General features: G+C 36.7%; 2 protein-coding genes across 2 annotated transcripts; one reads left to right on the forward strand and one right to left on the reverse strand.

Annotated features, from left to right (window-relative positions):
- The first annotated feature begins 6191 nt into the window (after nt 1-6191).
- LOC141799725 (green-sensitive opsin-like) lies at nt 6192-7785 on the forward strand. The gene is made up of 5 exons (XM_074682095.1): nt 6192-6576; nt 6790-6958; nt 7048-7213; nt 7322-7561; nt 7681-7785. The coding sequence occupies exons 1-5, from the start codon at nt 6192-6194 to the stop codon at nt 7783-7785; spliced, it is 1065 nt and encodes a 354-aa protein (XP_074538196.1).
- A 3735-nt stretch (nt 7786-11520) lies between these two features.
- On the reverse strand, nt 11521-17605 carry synprb (synaptoporin b). Its single transcript, XM_074682442.1, has 5 exons — nt 17471-17605; nt 16822-16946; nt 13012-13210; nt 12717-12908; nt 11521-12632 (listed from the first exon to the last, which is right to left on the reverse strand). The coding sequence occupies exons 1-5, from the start codon at nt 17492-17494 to the stop codon at nt 12255-12257; spliced, it is 918 nt and encodes a 305-aa protein (XP_074538543.1). The 5' UTR covers nt 17495-17605; the 3' UTR covers nt 11521-12254.
- Nucleotides 17606-18131: the final 526 nt, after the last annotated feature.

The following is an 18131-nucleotide window of genomic DNA, read 5'->3' on the forward strand; positions in this document are numbered from 1 at the left end:
AGACATCAGAGTGAGTTAACGATTGATATATGCCCACTCTCTGTCTAAAGAGTGCATATCAGCAGAATGTATACAATTCACTGTGTGAAGTATTTTCAGAAAAACTAAGAAATCAGTTAATTTCTTTTTCATTGTCTTACATAAATTAGTTTTACTAATTTACAAGAAACAATTATCACATATTGATAATTATGTGTTCAACTTCTGTCTGGTCTTTGGAAGATTAAAGGAGAATATCAGATAGTTTTTAGCTATAAAGCATAAGTTACCCTGCTTTTCTGACAGATCTCAGATACAGTAAGTGTTTATATTTTCTCAGTTTAGCTTTAAGATTGTTGTTGTCTTGTGGTCTTAAGACAATGTGAAAAAGTTCAGGTCCTCATTGCAGCTCATGGACGGGCTACTATTATTTCCATCTTTCATCTTAAATAATCAAATCGTCTAAGCTGAATCATTTATCATTGTAGCTGTATAAAACACAAGTAAAAGTAGGTACAATAAACAGACAGGACAGGCAAGATGTGGCACAAACTATGGCATAAGTTAACTTCTTCTGTCAGTGGTTTAAAAAAAGTTCACTGGAAGCAGAAATTTTAAAAGTAGAATTCAGAGTCCAGACACAGTCAGAGCTCACGCCTGGTTTAAACAAGTACAAAACTTGATAAAATTAAAAGTATAGACTTAAAGTACACAATTACCCAGTCCATCTGTTACGATTGGATTAAGGAAACAAAAATACAAAACAGTCCATAATATCAGTTATATTGTTTAAATGTAAACTGTCATATTGTCACAGCTGGGCCCTCTCGCAGCCATTTTAAAATAAAGGATGGCAAATATGAGAGCATTATGTTGAGCACAGAAGACAATTTAGCCTTCCTCTTTGGTTACACTTAGAGTTTAGTCTTCCAAATTGTGAACACAACATTTAACCCTCAAAATAAAATATTAACTGCCTTTGCTAAGCCTTCAAAAAGTCTTCAGGAAGCTCAAGGAGACAGGAAAGGACCACACCTGGTCATTTTCTTTTCAGTTGTCTGCATCTACTTTTCAATTTCACTGCCTTGTCCTCTGAAATTTGAAATACCTCTCTGAGCTGCAAAGCTCTCACTTCTGTGTAATGCTCTTATTGTTATGCAGTTAAACAACAGCTTTCCTCTTAAACCGTTGACTGTGAGCTTCTAGCATTTGGAATTAACCAAGTCTGTTGTATGCTTATTACATGCTGCAGGTGAATTTTCTCAAAAGAAGACAAACCAGCTGGGTGTCTTTTAATAGGTAATAAAAAACAGAATGCTTTTGTTAACAACTACTTTTGTTTGCTATGTGTGTCAACATTTGCATTCTTGTAATTTACTTTGAAATGTAGATGTATTTTATTTTTTGAATGTAAAATATTTAAAACTTAACAATGTTTATTCCATTTAAATGTCCATTACTGAATGCTTACTCATACTGTATAGGCGTTAAAAGAGACCATAACAATAAACATGTTTGTATTCAGCTCTGGCAGATTTTTTCTTCATTATCTGTAGTTTATAGTCTGACATATTTGTGGATGAATGTGTGGGAATGACAATAACAATGTTGAACCTGATAATTCTTCCTCTTCAGAGGTTTATTTTGACCCCTCATGGGTCAGTTCAGAGGAATAAATTGCAGGGGCTTCAGTTAATTATTGTTACTCTCTATGCAGAGACTTTGCTGTTGCTTTGCACTCCCTCTTTTCTTAAGATGTGTGTATGTAGGACGTCAATACACAATAGTTTTGTGTAGTAGAGACACAGCAGTCATATAAACAGCTACAATGTGGCAATACATGACTTCAAACTCTTGTTCATCACACAACTCATATTCAGGACTCCACCAACCTGACCCCAACCGAAGTGCTTTTCCCTTTTCACCTTCCGATGAATGAGACAGCATCATCTCACAAAACAGACTTAACTCTGCTGGTAAACTGAGTTACATAAGGACAAATGTCAAAATGAAGTTTCTGTTTCTTGCTTCCAAATCTGTGTTGTAAACATACCAAACATAAACTCACAAAGGATCTTATGTGAAGTGACATCCAGGGTGCTTAAAGGCCCTGAAAGAAAATTATTGTTAAAAAGAAGCTCTGCTCTCCATTCATTAGCTTCAAAAACAAAAACACACTATGTTGAGATCATGGGAAATGGAGTCTTTATCCTGGAAAAAACATCAGCTTCTCTGGATAGTTCTCACAGATGCTCTAAAATCAGAGAAAGGCTGTAGATATTTATGTACTATTTCCTGATAGATCACTTGACCTATCTATTAATTTCTAAGCTCAACAGCACGTGGTCATTTTAGTTGCAAGTAAGTGCTTGTTTTTGTTTTCATTTTTACAAAACAGGGTAAAGGGTCTGAGTCCTTTCATTGTTAACAAACCAACCAACCAACAAACAAACAAAGGATCAGTGTCCTACATCTACATATCCCATGAAGGAATAATCCACACATGAGTAAGCTATCTCACTTAAAGCAACAGAAGAAATTAATAACCCTGGGCTAGGGTTAAGTTATCTTGTTCCTCTGATCACTTTTATCACATGTACCACCCAAGGGGCTTGGCAGCTATGCGTGACCCTTAATTACCTAAAGGGACTAGACCTGTGAGTCCAGAGTTGACCCTTGAAAACAGACCCTCTTTGCAGCCGTGGCCTGAAAATGCATGCTAAGCATCCATAAAGCCAGTGGATTAAACTGGGCTCTGTGACACGAAGGTTTTTCTTTTGTTTTGTTTTGTTTTTTTCTTGTAACATTTAAAACCATTAACATCATAAATCAACAACATTAAAGCAACATTATAATGCCACAAGATTCTAAATTATTTATTTTGACAATCAGAAGTAGGTCACTGCAGTGTTAATACTTTGCACAAACACTATGTGTATCATTAACAATAGTGCTAAAGCAACACACTGCAGTATAAAATAACCAGCAGACTCAGGCCAGGATGTTATCCTTACTTGTTTCTGCTCGCACAATTTGATTTGACTGGAAATGGAAATTTGTAAGGCTGTTTCTTTGGTTTCCATTTCAGTTGATTATAGCATTCACGACTCAGCAGCTCTCAAGTTAATACAGGAAACTAAGGACTGAGGATAAATTCACTAAAAGCTCCTCAAATTGCGCATTTCTCCAAAGACCTAAATCATGAAGCAAATTGCTCTGGTGATACTCAACCACGAAAAAATGCCCACTGCAGGTTGTTCCATTTTTGCACCTTGTTTTAAGATGAGCTGCCACAGCTCAACTCTATGCAAGGCTGAGTTGCACTGTAGTCTGTCAATCTGTTGGATTTACATCCATATACAAGATGTCCTGGAAGGAGAAAGTCCTTACTATTTTGTATGGGAATTAAGTTCATTACAAATTGGGTGAAAATTTCAGCTCAGCCCCTAAATCAAGTTAAAAAAAAAGACTGGTCAAATAAACAGAATTATGTACGATGCCTCTTTTTTAATAGGGATGGCTTGTTTCATTTGGAATGAGTGCAAAATTTAAAAATGTATAAAGCACCACAGAACTAAAAGTGGCTTCTACGGTGCTGTACGTGGAGCCTTCAACCCTTAACATGTTGAACTATACCAGGGGTTCCCAAACTTTTCTTGCCCAAAACAGAAATTTAGTGTCTCCCCAGGACCCAAACTCAACCTTCCTTTGTACTTGACCTTTCATTATCCTCCAGTCACTACTGTTGTTCGCCTTGGACAAACACCAACAGTAGTGATCAGAAAATCAACATATTAAGGCAAGCTGTCAGGAAGTTAGTTTCCACACACATTCTCACAGCATCTCATCATACTGACAACTGAACCAATATTATAATACTTTCATTCATCTATTTATTACTTATTTATTTATTTATTTATTTATTTTTTCATTTTAAATCTTCAATTTCGGTTTAGTTTTTGTTCGTTTTTGAGCATTTTTTTCTGAAAATGATTTTTTTAAATCTAGTTTTATTAGTTTCAATATGACTTTTAGACTTTTTTGCAATAGATGAAAATAATAATGTTGGTTTGAATTAACTATACTACATTTTATTTTTGGGGTTCATTGTGAAGTAAGAGTGGAGTAAACCACAAGCTGCTGTTTAAATTTTAGAGATACGTTTTCCTCTGCTACTTGCTGCTTGTTCATCTGTCTTTCTCGAGTCAGCGCGGACGGGCAGCCACAGAGGGCTCGAGTAAACTGTCAGAGGAATGGCGATTCGCGGAGGGAGGTGGTGGATATGAGAGAGATCAACACCGCACATCGAGATAAACGTTCTTTAATTCTGTTTTAGTTGGTGGATTACAACTCAGATATTTTATTTTACTCCACCATACTTTGGGAAAGGCTTAAATATACGATGTCCTTTATAGGTTTACAAATGTCTGGGGTGCAAAAGCCGCGCAACCCTTTAGAGAAGTGGACTGGCCAAGTTTCTTGACTGCCGTTTGACTCCCCCTAGTGTTGAAATTAAGCTCATTCCAATGAATACAGACGGTGGACGTTGGTCTAGCAAGTTGGACACTCCAAAAGTTCATTAGGACAGTAAGCAACAAAAATGTAAAGATATTAGGCTAAACATCACAAATTAATTATACTTCTTCAGTAGATACAGACAAAGAGCTTTAAAAAATGGAAACGTAAATGCATCAATGTTTTTTTTTTTTTAATTATTATTATCCTGTGTGGTAATTTCTATACCCCATCTAGCAAAAATCTCCATACACTTTAGCAAACTCTTATTGCAAAAACAGCATATTACGTGGCGTAAAAGAAGTTATTTAGGCCTACTGTTATTTTGAGGCTATACTGTAAACAATAGGCTAAGTAAAGATAAACTATCACATCTCTCAGAGGCTACGCACTAAGCACTCCTTAAGGAATATTGACTACCGCGGTAAAAATCAGTTTTAAGTTGGATATTTGACAGACGTTTACTCCGGGGGTAACTCGTCTGAGTCCGAGCTAGCCCCTCCAACATTTCAAGTGTACCTGTAATGCTAACTTTACAGTAAACTCAGCAGACACCAACTTTCTGTTTTCAAAATAAAAGTGTGGGATATCTAAGGCAAATATGCTGGCAATAAAAGACACTTATTAACACGTTTCAGCACTGATTTTGATATATAAAATCACATGAAATAAATATTCAACTGAAATACTATTTTTTTTAAACAGAAAGAACTTTTGAAGTTTTTTTTTTTTTTCCAATAGAGATTTGAAATGTAAAATCAAGAGGCGCGTCTAATTCAGCCAGTGCGGTACTTTTATCTCACACTGATTTTGAGTCTGTTGATGGCATGACCTGGAAACTACTAAGTTAAAACGCTTATATTTTATATACAAATTGTAACAAAAAAGCTGTAGGTGAGAGTGCCGCGTTACAAATACTATTATTAAATAATTCAGCGTGTTATAACGATACCTAAACTTGGACGATGGCTTGCAGGCAGCGTTGTATTTTCTCTCACATCTTGCCTTACCCGTGTCCCCCCTCCATCTGGAGTGTCTCTTTCATCCCACAGCTCCTCTTGATGAAAAAGTTACCAAGTTTGGCACATGTGGTGGCGTCTGACTGGAATGCTTTTCTTACATCTCGCCCTTCCAGTGCCACCCTCGCTCTTGTTATTGTCCATATTCTTGTGTATGTATATTTTTCGTCGTAGTCATCGTTCAGGAAATTAACACTGTTGGAAAAACACTGAAAAAATCGGGGATAAGTTATTTATTTCTCCCGAATAAAGGGTAGATAAATCTACATAAAAAATCTACATAAAAATGCAGTTAAAAAATAAACAAGTTAAAGAAACTGTATGACCTGTGGAAGTAGTCTTGTTTAAAAAAAAATGTTTAAAAACAAAACAAAACATTTTCTTCTTGTCCCCTCTTCAGCTTCTAAAACACAAACTTTTTAATGCGGAGTTGAACTGTGTATGCAGTAATTGATCCTTGTAAGCAAAATCCCCTGCTTCCTCAAAGCTAATTGTTCATCAGGCTTGACCCCTCCACCACTGCCTAATAATCTGTGGTAATCTAATTTTGCCATTTCAAAGGATAATGAGAGGAGGGTATAAAACATTGACCATGACAACACACGCTGACTTTAAGCACTAAGCAATTTCAGGTGCACAGTCTATCCATTGAAGTCCCAGAGAAGACGGTGACTAAAGATGGTGTGGGAAGGAGGATTCGAGCCTAATGGCACAGAGGGAAAGAACTTCTACATCCCCATGTCCAACAGGACTGGGATTGTTAGAAGTCCTTTTGAATATCCACAGTACTACTTGGCAGATCCTATCATGTTTAAGCTTCTGGCTTTCTACATGTTTTTCCTGATCTGCACTGGAACTCCCATCAACGGACTGACGTTGCTAGTAACCATTCAGAACAAGAAGTTACGGCAACCTCTCAACTACATCCTGGTAAACCTGGCCGTGGCTGGACTCATCATGTGCGCCTTTGGATTCACCATCACCATCACGTCTGCCATGAATGGATACTTCATTCTTGGTGCCACTTTCTGTGGCATTGAGGGTTTCATGGCCACACTTGGAGGTATAGATTCAACTTTATTCTTCCATGCTTCATGCTCAGCTATGTCTTCTTCCTAAAATTCCTTGAGAGTCTCCTGAGTACTCTAACCTCTCCCATATAGCAGTTACAATGTCACAATGGCAAAGATGTCCATGAAGAAATACAGCTCTTAAAAAAATAACTCAGATAATTTTGGAGCTCCTGTCTTAAGATGCTCTTTTTTTCTCTCTGCAGGTGAAGTTGCTCTCTGGTCACTGGTAGTGCTGGCTGTTGAAAGATACATTGTTGTCTGCAAACCCATGGGAAGCTTCAAGTTCACTGGTGCTCACGCAGGAGCTGGAGTTGTTTTCACTTGGATCATGGCTTTGGCCTGTGCTGCTCCTCCTCTTTTTGGCTGGTCAAGGTAATTTTTTTATCTTATGGGGAAAAAAATAAGCAAATGAAGGAGTTGAAATAGCTAGATCAAACTTTTTTCCCCGTAATCTCACACAGGTACCTTCCTGAGGGCATGCAGTGCTCATGTGGACCTGACTACTACACTCTGGCTCCAGGCTACAACAATGAATCATATGTCATCTACATGTTCGTGGTTCACTTCTTTGTCCCTGTGTTCATCATTTTCTTCACATATGGAAGCCTTGTGCTGACAGTCAAAGCTGTGAGTAAAAATTTTGTTTCATTTTTTTTTAAGGAATGTTCTTATTCACCAAGTGAATGAACTTGTGACAAGCTGTTTTTTCTTCTGTTTTTACAACACACCCTTTAGGCTGCAGCTCAGCAACAGGAGTCAGAGTCCACCCAGAAGGCTGAGAGGGAAGTCACACGTATGTGCGTCCTGATGGTCATGGGATTCCTGGTAGCTTGGACACCATACGCTTCCTTCGCTGGTTGGATCTTCCTGAACAAGGGAGCTAATTTCTCAGCCTTGACAGCTGCCATCCCTGCCTTCTTTGCAAAGAGCTCAGCCTTGTACAACGCTATCATCTATGTGCTGTTCAACAAACAGGTATGGTATATTCTGTATTTTCTAGATAAGCCTTTTTTTTTTTTTTTTTTTTTTTACATCTATTAAATCCTAAACCACCTACTAGTGTCTGAATACACTGCCTTTACTCTCTCTTTCAGTTCCGTAACTGCATGCTGAGCACTATTGGAATGGGTGGTGCTGTGGATGATGAAACCTCAGTTTCTGCAAGCAAGACAGAAGTCTCCTCTGTATCTCAAGGCTGATTGACTTCATCACTGTCTCTGGATAATTTCTTTACTCGTTGTCACCAGATTTCCAAAAAACAAAAAAAAAAGATTTTTTCATTTATGGATTCATGGCTTTGATGGACTCCACACTGGACACAATGAAGAATTCTATCTTACCTGTAAATATATATATGCAAAAAAAAATAAAAAATAAATAAAACTATGTTGTTGCTGCTAAGCTGTTCATGCTTTGCATTTATCTGCTCATGAGTGCGTGTGTGTGAGAGAACTGCAACCAACTGTACAGCATCTGATGACAAACCAAACTCTTCATTTGAGAACAGAATCTGCTTTTTTTGAGTATGTTTTTAATGTGCAACATGACTTTTGTGTATTCAATGACAAAATCTAGGATGAATAAGATAATAAATGCATGCAACAAAAGAAAAAAAAAAACAGCTGTTTTTCTTCCTGTCTGAACTACTAGTTTTGAATAGCCATAGTTGGAACAAATAAAACAATCTAAAAACTTGAGACACAAAATATTCACAAAGTCTGTCACCAACATTTGGGAATTACTTTAGCATAAACTATCAAGTTCTTTGACAGACTGGTGACTGATCCAGGGTGTGACTTACTTATAGCTTATCAGCAGGTGAGAGCTACAGAGAATGAATGTCTGAAAATTATTTCCAAAGACTCTCACTAAGAAGCCTTTAAAGCTTAAACCCACCATCCTTGCACCTTTGTAATATAGTAAAATGAGCAGGAAAAGGGAGACTACTCAAATATAAAAATCTTATATGTTAGAAATATTAAAGTCTAACTTGACTTTTAATTATGCCCAGTGTCATCAAATTAGTCTTATTCATGTTCTTAGCTTTTAATTCCTTGTGTAGTTTATTTGCTGCTTTATTTGCTGTCAACTCGTCTTGGTTTGTGATTCTTTCTTGTATGAGCTGCTCCACAAATTGCCCCATAAGAGATTAATAAAATTGTCTGATCCTGAATCAAAACTTGTGATGTCCATGAAGTAGCTAATATACAGGGTAAGGTAATTTTTTATTTATTTTTCTTATTTTTAGTTAATTCCAAAAAGGTGTTACCGATGGCAGTTTTAATACAACAGACAGATTCTGGTTTGTGAAAATGAAAAAAGAGAAAGTAGACTTTAAAATCACTCAAGGCATTAGAAAAATGTATTGATATGAAACCACTAAAGATTTAACACAGATATCAAAAAATGTAAGTGTTGAGACATCATGCTGATGTAAAAGGTTTTGACAGCCAGATTATGTTTATGCTGCATGTTGGCGCAATAGTCAGTGAGTGGTTAGTACAACAAAAAGGTCACCAGTTTGAATCCTAGTTCAGGCAAGGTGGGCCTTTCTATGTGGCGCTTGCATGTTCTCCCTGTGTATGTTTGGGTCCTCTCTGGGTACTCCTCTCCAGCTTCCTCCAACAGTCTAAAGTATGCTCACTAGGTTTATTGGTGATTCTAAAGTTGCCCATAGGTGTGAGTGTGTGAAAAGTTGCCTGTCTCTGCCAGCACTGTGATTGGCTGGTGACCAGTTCAGGGTCTGCCTTGCCTCTTGCCTGAAGACAGCTGGGACTGGTTCCACAGGATGAGCGGTAGAGGATGAATGAGTGAATGACTGAATCATGCTGACTAACCTGTCAAAAAGTAACCACTGATGTTTCCAAGTGCCTCTACAGTTATTGACTACACATTTCCATGGAGCAGGAATTTAACCAAACCAGAATTGTAAGGTCCCACGGGGCAGAAAGCTAAAATGTCCATGCTACAAATAAATGAATAAATTATAATTATAATAATGTTAATTTTGAGATTTTAATTATTTTAGAAAAGAAAGTTCTTCAGGTAAAGTCTATAACAAGCCATTTTTACGGCTCTCCCTGCATTGTATATTACTTCTCTGTCTTCCCTTTTTTTCCCTCTGTATGCTTTTTTGAATTGTGCAAATCAAACAAATAAATAAAAAGACAGGTAAGTCATAACGTGAGCAAGGCAATGAGTCCTGATTTTCTTTACTTCATGAAAAATACACTCTTTTTCCAGGTAAAACTGCAATGTTTATTTAGCATTATGTGAACTGACCTTCTTTTATTAGTTCAATGATATAATTGCTAACAGACCTGATTATCACATGTTATTGTTGTTGTATTTAAAAGGAAACCTTTGGTGTCTTAAAAGGCCACCACAAATTTAAAAAAGGCCAATTCAAGGAACATTTTGTTTTTTTATGATGATTGAAACTCAGAATTATTCTATTTGTTTCCTGGTTTGCAAATGATCTCGTCGACCACAGACAAGCTTGTGCATGTTGTTGTTCTAGTGTGAGGCTGTACCACCCCCCAGAGGCCAGTGTCTTCACACCTTAACCCAAAGTTACAATAAAGCATGCCATACATGAGGTTGTCAGATCCTATGAAGCATGTATACTGAGAAGTTTGATGATTTATATGTGAACTGAAATAAACTTAAGTTCGTGTTTGAATAAAGGACATAAGAGCAAGAAAACAAAGGTTAAAAGCTGATATTAAATAAGCTGTCTTTTGTTGGGAAGCTTTTGATGGGCAGATGATGCCCCCTGCTGGTTTTTACAAAGAACTTAAATACAGCTTTTACAGCTTTCCACATTGTGCTGTACTTGTTAAATAAAGTCAAGGCTTCCTCACACTGATGTGTAAGACATGCTCCAGCTCACGAGGCATTAATTACATATAAATACTGTCTTTGGGAATACTCAATAGATGGCCTCATCTATCAAATGATGTAACCCTTTATCTCCTGCTGATGGTGTGACCCTAATGATCACATTGTGGTTACATCCACTGTAATTTCCTTTAAAAAGCATCCTCAGACACCTGCATGTTCTTAGTGTGTCTGTCAGGGGCTTGACTGAGACAACTATGGCCTTTCTTTGTTCAACAGTGTAGGAGGAGCTGAGTGCAGAGGGCTAAATGAAGATGTGTTTTCAAGTTAATGTTTATGTGCGTAGAAGAAGAGCCTGGCTCAGCTAGCAGAGGGAAACAATGAATAGCAGTCCCCAAGATAATCTATTAGTAACAGTGGCACAATTATTTAAAATTATTGGAGAAAATTTAATAAATGCTGAATTCATGATTCCAGGCAGATGTTAAAGATTTGATGCCCTTACATAAATTTAGGTGGGCTAAACTGGGTACGGCAGTATTTAACTTGATTCAAAACAACAACAACAAAAAAAAAAAAAAAAACATGATTGATGGATTTAAAAAAGACAAGAAAATATATATAAAATAAAATACAACAAACAAATGAAAATCAGAAGTATTATGTGGAAGTAATAAGGTTTTAAAAAAATGCAGAAAAATATAGTGACACCTCAGCAGGGGAAATAAAATTGGCTTAAAGGGGGTGGAGCAATGAAAAAAAGAAAGAAAAAGAAAACTAATTACATTGAAATTAAAAAGGTGAAACCAGATTAAGCAAGTCTATTAAAATGAGTCTTAAGAGATGATGCCTTATCTCGAAGGTCGTTCCAAAGGGGCCCTAAAGGAAAAACGCACCATCACCTTTTGGTTTGAGCTTTGATGAGGGAAGCTAGAGAAAATATCCTTAATTCAAGGACTGCAAGTTTATATTTCACAGACAGTAGTATGTAATTGGCGAGCAGTTCCATCAAAAAGAAGCAGGAGAGACACAAAAATGCTGATTTAATTTTTTCTAAGAAGAAAAGGAAACAATTAGAATTTTTAAGCCAACTGTTTATTTACCCTTTACTTCATGTTTTAATAACACAAAAGAGAAAAATATTTGTAGTACAAATCAAGAATATCTCCACAACAGAGAACACGTTTACACTAGATACACAGGGAAACAAGCCAACAGATCCTGAGCTGTTTTTAAATCATTAATACTTTTCATTTAGACTACTTAAATTACTTGTAGATACTTTGCAATACACTGTGATTTTATACTGATATGATCGCTTAATCTAAAATGGAAAAGTCACAAAGTTAGTAGTTAGTAGTTAAACTTCAGGATGAACAGTTTTCTTGTAGTAAAGGTGATCATTTATTAAAAGTTACAGTATTTAATCACTTTATTGAAAAGTTTGTCACATATCATAACCCGTTTAGCTTAGCAAGCTTACATATGTACACAGCACTCATGAGCTATGATAGTCACGTGTTTTTATTTCATCTTAAAGTAGCAGAACAAATCAAAAGCGTGTTAGTAATTCAATACTGCTCAGTCACATTGAGTTCTGTATGTAATCAGATCATTATTCTGGCTTGTGTAGGACATCACTCTCACTTTAAATAATTCAAATGCCTCCTGCAGGATAATGGTGGCAGCCACTGGGATTACTCATAATAACAATTTTGAACAACAACAACAACCTTAAAAGTTTTTCAGTCCTTAAACTTATTATCATGAATGATTAAAATTGACGTTTACACTAATCAGCACTGTTTACTCTATCAAACTTGCAGTATCACATCTCATTGACAAATATCATCGGCCCTTGAGAAGGCGCCTTTATCTCCCTGTCATATATTACGGGTTTACCGAGATAAGCTTGCGGTAAGCTCAAGCTTACTTGTGACTGGTTAAAGCTACTTTGTCTGTAGACATGCTGACTAAGATCCCCCTTTGACAGGTTGAAACTGTTTTGTCTGGACAGTTGTGGACCAGTGCTCTCCTCTGGCATGTCGAAGCTGCTCTCACTGTAAAGCTTCTGTCGCATTTCACTGGAACGTTTCCCAGAAGCACTCCTGGTTGGATATCTCTGGCCTGTCTTGTACCAGCCTGTCTCTTTGAAGACAAACCAGATATTTCCGACCCAAAGGATGACATTTACAAAGCCAAAAACCTGGACATAAAAAATAGACACAAGTAACTGGCTTGTTATTTTTAAATTTTGCATCTCTGTGCTAATTTTCTTCTGATTACTCACCACAGATGTGTTGAGACGTGACCACAAAGGCTCCTGGGTGGCTGTACATTTGTTCTCCTGGGCTCTGCAGGCTGAGATGAGCAGTAGCACCTGTGTGGGGTTTGTGGCTGATTTGATTTCAGACAGTGTTTTGGCCCAACAACAACTGCTGACCAGCCACATGAAGGAGAAAATGATTGTTACAACAAAATCCTGTCGAGGATGAGAAAGGGAAGAGAGGAATCATCAGTCTGTTTCATGATATACGGACACCAACATGAGCTCAAACATGATGTAAACATACAAACTCACTGACCACAAGTGGACCCCTGTTGTTCCTCAGGTACTTATTTTGATAGAAAACATAGACGACGGTTGCCAGCAGTGAGTACAAGAAGGCAAAGACCCCCACAGTCAGAAAAAACTGAGCAGCTGTGGAAAAATCACCATCGAGGAAAAGAATCTCATCTCTCCTTCCTTCACACAAGGGGGCCTTGAAATGCACGTCTTTTAATCTGTGAACAGGAAAAGAAGGTTTTCAGCTGGTAGAAAAAAAATCTCTGAAAGTCAGTAGAAAACATATTTCAGCTGTCTGTCATTTAGCAAACTTTTAGTAGGGGAAAAAAAGGATTTTCAAGTTTAAAACATCAAAATTAGGTTTGTTTTTCCCATGAGGGCTAAAATTTGTAGTTCTATAACTTGGTTTGACTATATAGAATTGAAAAAACACTGTAACAACAACTTTAAGTACATGATAATAAAAAATGTAAAACATTTTCTTCTTAAAAAAAAAATAAACAGACTTAATACCTCTTGCATTCAATAAATGAAAGTAAAAGGGTTAAAATGAGGGAACATTAAAGGGTTAAACCCATTTCTTAATCTTTGGGCACATATTTTTTCCTCATTTTTTTTTTTAAACAGAAGAAGTAAATTCATCATTACTGAGGCAGTAACGTCAGACTTAAGACATAGATAGGATCCTTTCCCTGATTGTTAATAACCACTATTTAGATTGCATTGGAAGATTTATTTTTTTAACTATGCAGTTTAACCTTTTAGATGCTCAGAAAATATTCAATAAAAGTACAGCAGAGCAACTTAACTCACCAAAGATTAAACCTGCATTTGTGAATGAAGTAATAACAGACATGGTATTCAGAAGCGATTTTGAGCACATGCAGTGATTTCCACTACAGAGTCTTGTTTGTTTTAGCTGCAGTGCCACCTGAGGATCTGAAGATCAGGGCTTTTAGTTTTAGTTCAGGTTTTTAGCATTGTCTCTTTTGTACAGTCTTTAATCTGTTTGCAGTAGTATTCCTGGGAAAGACTTAACCCCAAACTGACCCCAGTGACTGTGCTAGCAGTTTGAATGTAGTTAGTTCATAACAGACACATCAATAAGCAGCAGCTGCCATACGCATATGAATGTGGGGTGACTGCATGAATGTGGCAGGCAATGTAAATGGGCAGAAACTAGAAAAGGGGCAAAATAAATTCAGCCCTCATTACCATGAAATACACGATGTATCTGAAAGGTTGTGTTTACAATTGCTCTGACACTTTCAGAACAAAACTACAAAAAGCTGTGACTCAGCCTCTTCATAAACTCATCACATTGCTAACTTGTTGAAAAATGTTCCAATTAGTTGGGAGATGTCCTTGCATACAACTGTTCAGTGTTTTGTCGTCCTTGTCTCAACCTCTGTGAATCCTGTGGCCTTCATCAGTTTTAATGAGACCCTCATTTTTTAACACATTTTGTTTCAAGACACGTTTTCGGTTGTCCTGGATTGTTTTAAATTACAGATGTGGAGTAAAAATGATTTATCAATAAAGGTTAAAAACATTGTCCTCAAATAAACAAATGGTCCCGTAACTAGATTTCCCCAAAGGTAGCTGAAGTCAGAACACACAACACACCAACTGCTAGCAATCTTGACCAGCTCAGTGGATACTAAATCTTCTGAGAAATAGATACATTTTAGCTGGTATCCTCATGGGTTGGCTGCTATTACAGGAAGAGCTTGTGTAGCATAAAGTACCCCCTCCCCACTCCACCCCTTCAATACCACCCCCACCCCACCCCCACACACCAGCTGAACTGATAATTAGACACTTGGCCTTAACTGACACTGACTCTAAAGCAGTTTGGGGGCAGCTGATAACACTGCTTCACCACTTAACCGCAATAATAGAGTTCACAACCACAAGCAAATCCACAGTCACCTCAGACCATTCTCCATTTCTTCTGACAAATCTGCATCCTCAAAATGTTTCTACATGTGAAATATGGGAACTTTAATAAGGAAATAATTTATTTTAAAACTGCTGCCATTAAAATCTATAACTAGTGAAATAATGAACTTGGAAATAAGAAAAAAAAAGTGTTTGAACCTTATTTTGGGTTTTACTCCTGGCACAAAGAGTCCAGTTCTATTTAAATCACCATTGATTCTACAGAGCAGCCTGAGACTACATGATTATCTTTTATAGGGCTATTTCAGTGACTCCTCTTTGTTCTTAAAATAGCAACAACGCTGAGTCACTCTTTTCTTATCCTCCAAACATCTGCTTTTTTTGTGTGAAATACTTTGTCTAAGATTGTTGAGGTCAGACTGGGGCACCAAGCTGTTCTGTAGGGATTAATAATTCTATGCTTCCTGTATACATTTTATCTTATTGCATCATCCTTCTATGTTGTAGTTTTGTGATCTGTGTGGCTGCATGCCTTACTGTGGGATACCACTGGTAATGAAGGCAAAAACTGAGTAGATTGATTTACTAATGTTAATATTTTTTCTAAACTATAAATTCTTAAATGTTTACTGGCCAAAAAATGCTTCAGAATGCAAAGAGATTGTATTCAATTGTAAACTTTTATACCCTGTAGACTGGTAATGCAGCAAAAAATGAAGAAAGTGCATCAGCGGTAACATTTCAAATCAAGTAGCCAAGAGCGCTGGTAAAAAACAAACAAACAAACAAAAAAAACCATAGAGCTGCATGGTTGCCTGGATCAACACCATGGATTGGACCCTTCTCACCGATACCCAATCCAGCTTTGAGGGGCATACCTATTACTGATTTCCTTACATTTAAAGAGCATGTCTTGTGATGACATGAAACAAACTTAACATTTAAATATTGGGGTGTTGTGCACAAGTTTAAATGCGGTACACACACATAAGAAATGAATGAAAAAAACAGTAAGAAGCTGCAAAGAAAAGGTTCCATGTAAAAAAAGCTTCACAATAAAAGGAGAACACCTTAAGGTCTTTGAATCTTGGATTGTAGGTGTCCAGGTATGATTCAGTCTAATGATACAGAGAGACATTTCAGGTATAACGTGGGCTGGAGTCCTGCTCTACTGCCCAGCTTCCAGTCTTAAAATTGGAGAACTTTAATAGAGACCTGCTGTTCACGACTACATGGTGGAGTAGAGCCATGCAGCTTTGAAGCTTTTTTTGTGCTTGATCAACCAGTTCCCTGAAATAAATCATCTTCATCACTGTAGGCACCTATCTTTGAGACATAGTCTGTTAACTCGAATTTAAAAACTATATATCAAAGATGATACGTTTTCTGATGTTTAAAGATTTATAAGTCAAAATAAATTTCTCAAAGAAGTCTGTGATCATTTGCATACTTTTATGTTCTAATACAGTGAAAAAACTATAATCTAAGCAAGTGTTTACGGCTTATTTTAAGTACAAATTGTCTTGTTGAGCTTCACATCAGCCTCATTCACCTGCTAATTTCAGAAAACTGTGCTTGTCAAGTTTCTTGAAATAAAAATTTGTCTTACTTAAAGGAGAAAATTTGAATAACTCCATTGTTGGGTTGTTTTTTCCATTGTTTACAAGGAATGTAGGTGTCATTTTTATCTTTAAATGTCTTGAAATAAGAAGTTTTCAGGGATTTAAGTTGAATGTGGCCCATATTATTTCATCAATTTTCACCTAGAAAAATACACAATCTTTGATTTCAGTTGTTTTCAGTGTGAGAATATGACTTAAAGAAAACATGAATTTACCAATTTGAGGTGATGAAAATCTAAAACAAAGAACCAAGCATTGGATTTGTGTGAAAACAGCACAACCTTTTTTTTTTTTTTTTTTTTTACCTAAAAGGATAGCCAAACTCAATGTTGATGCTGAGGTTACTTTTCCTCCTGTCTGCACAGTCCACTTTAACCTGGAGGTGACCATAGTATCCCCCACATGTTGCAAAAGCACAGATGGCAAAAATCTAAGAAAGGAAAGAAAGACACATTGATCATTTAAACGTAGCAATAATTTAGTATCAGTTTTGAGTGCAGCCTGCTGCATTATTCACACACATCAATAAATTACTGGACTAATTACCCAGATTCATAATTGGTTGGAAAACAAAACCTGAATAATTTAAAGGTCGGAAGACAACTAACAGTGCTACTGACTGAGCACCGCAGGGTGGCCACAGCAGTACAGTGAGATTAAATGTGAAAATTCAATATACAAATCTAATGCTTAAATTCATCTTTATAGTTCTCATGTAAAATATTCATTAAACGATTAACTTTGTGTCAACCATGCTAGCTGGTATTTTCTGTAAATGACATCAACAAACTGAAATAATGCCAGATAATCCGTTTATCCCACAATCACAACACTTGATGTGGTAATCCAAACACAAGCATATTTGGCACTGAAAGAGACAAAAGCATGAGTCACGACAATCAGAATGAATCAATGATTTGAAACATGATAAGACTTGAAAGGAAAGAAACTTACCGGAGCAAATATGACCATACACATTTAAAAAGAATCAAAGATCTCAATCCCAACGTGGACAGCTTTTGTTATCAGGTTGAAATGCTTCTGATGTAGACAGGGAAAAAGAGAGACACTCTTCCTGTAGAGGGGAGGGCTGACAGGAGAAGTTTCTCCTCCGGGGAGGAGTCTGAGATGTTTATAAAATTGTTCATGAGTAGTAGTTGAAACTGTTCATACTTAAAATAATGAATAAATAAATGCTAATGTGAAGTTAACAACCAAAGTAAAACCATGAAGGTAATTTGTGAAATTAGAATTTAAGAAATTAGAAATAAACAATCAAAAAATATTCTTACTGCAGCATTTTTCTGTCTAAAGCTACCTAATAACCTACAGGATAAAGCGAAACGTGCACAAAACCAAAAATAAAAAGGCCATGTACAGTACTTTAAACCTCAACTATGAACCAGTTTACAGGTTTGCAATACTTTTCGAAGGGCATTGGAAAACAAGTGAACCAGACAAAAATCTACAGATTACAATATAAATCCCATGATTTGAAGTAACGAAGACCAACTTTGTTGCAACAGGGGACTATACATCACTTCAAAAACTCCTACAGTTGGAATGAGTTGGTTAATTAAATATAATTCAGCCTTTTGTGAGGAGGGGGTGGGTG

Source organism: Halichoeres trimaculatus, unplaced genomic scaffold (genome assembly GCF_033239565.1).
Source record: "Halichoeres trimaculatus isolate MK-OKI-2021-1 unplaced genomic scaffold, fHalTri1.1 fHalTri1_scaffold_1, whole genome shotgun sequence".
Classification (NCBI taxonomy): Eukaryota; Metazoa; Chordata; class Actinopteri; order Labriformes; family Labridae; genus Halichoeres; species Halichoeres trimaculatus.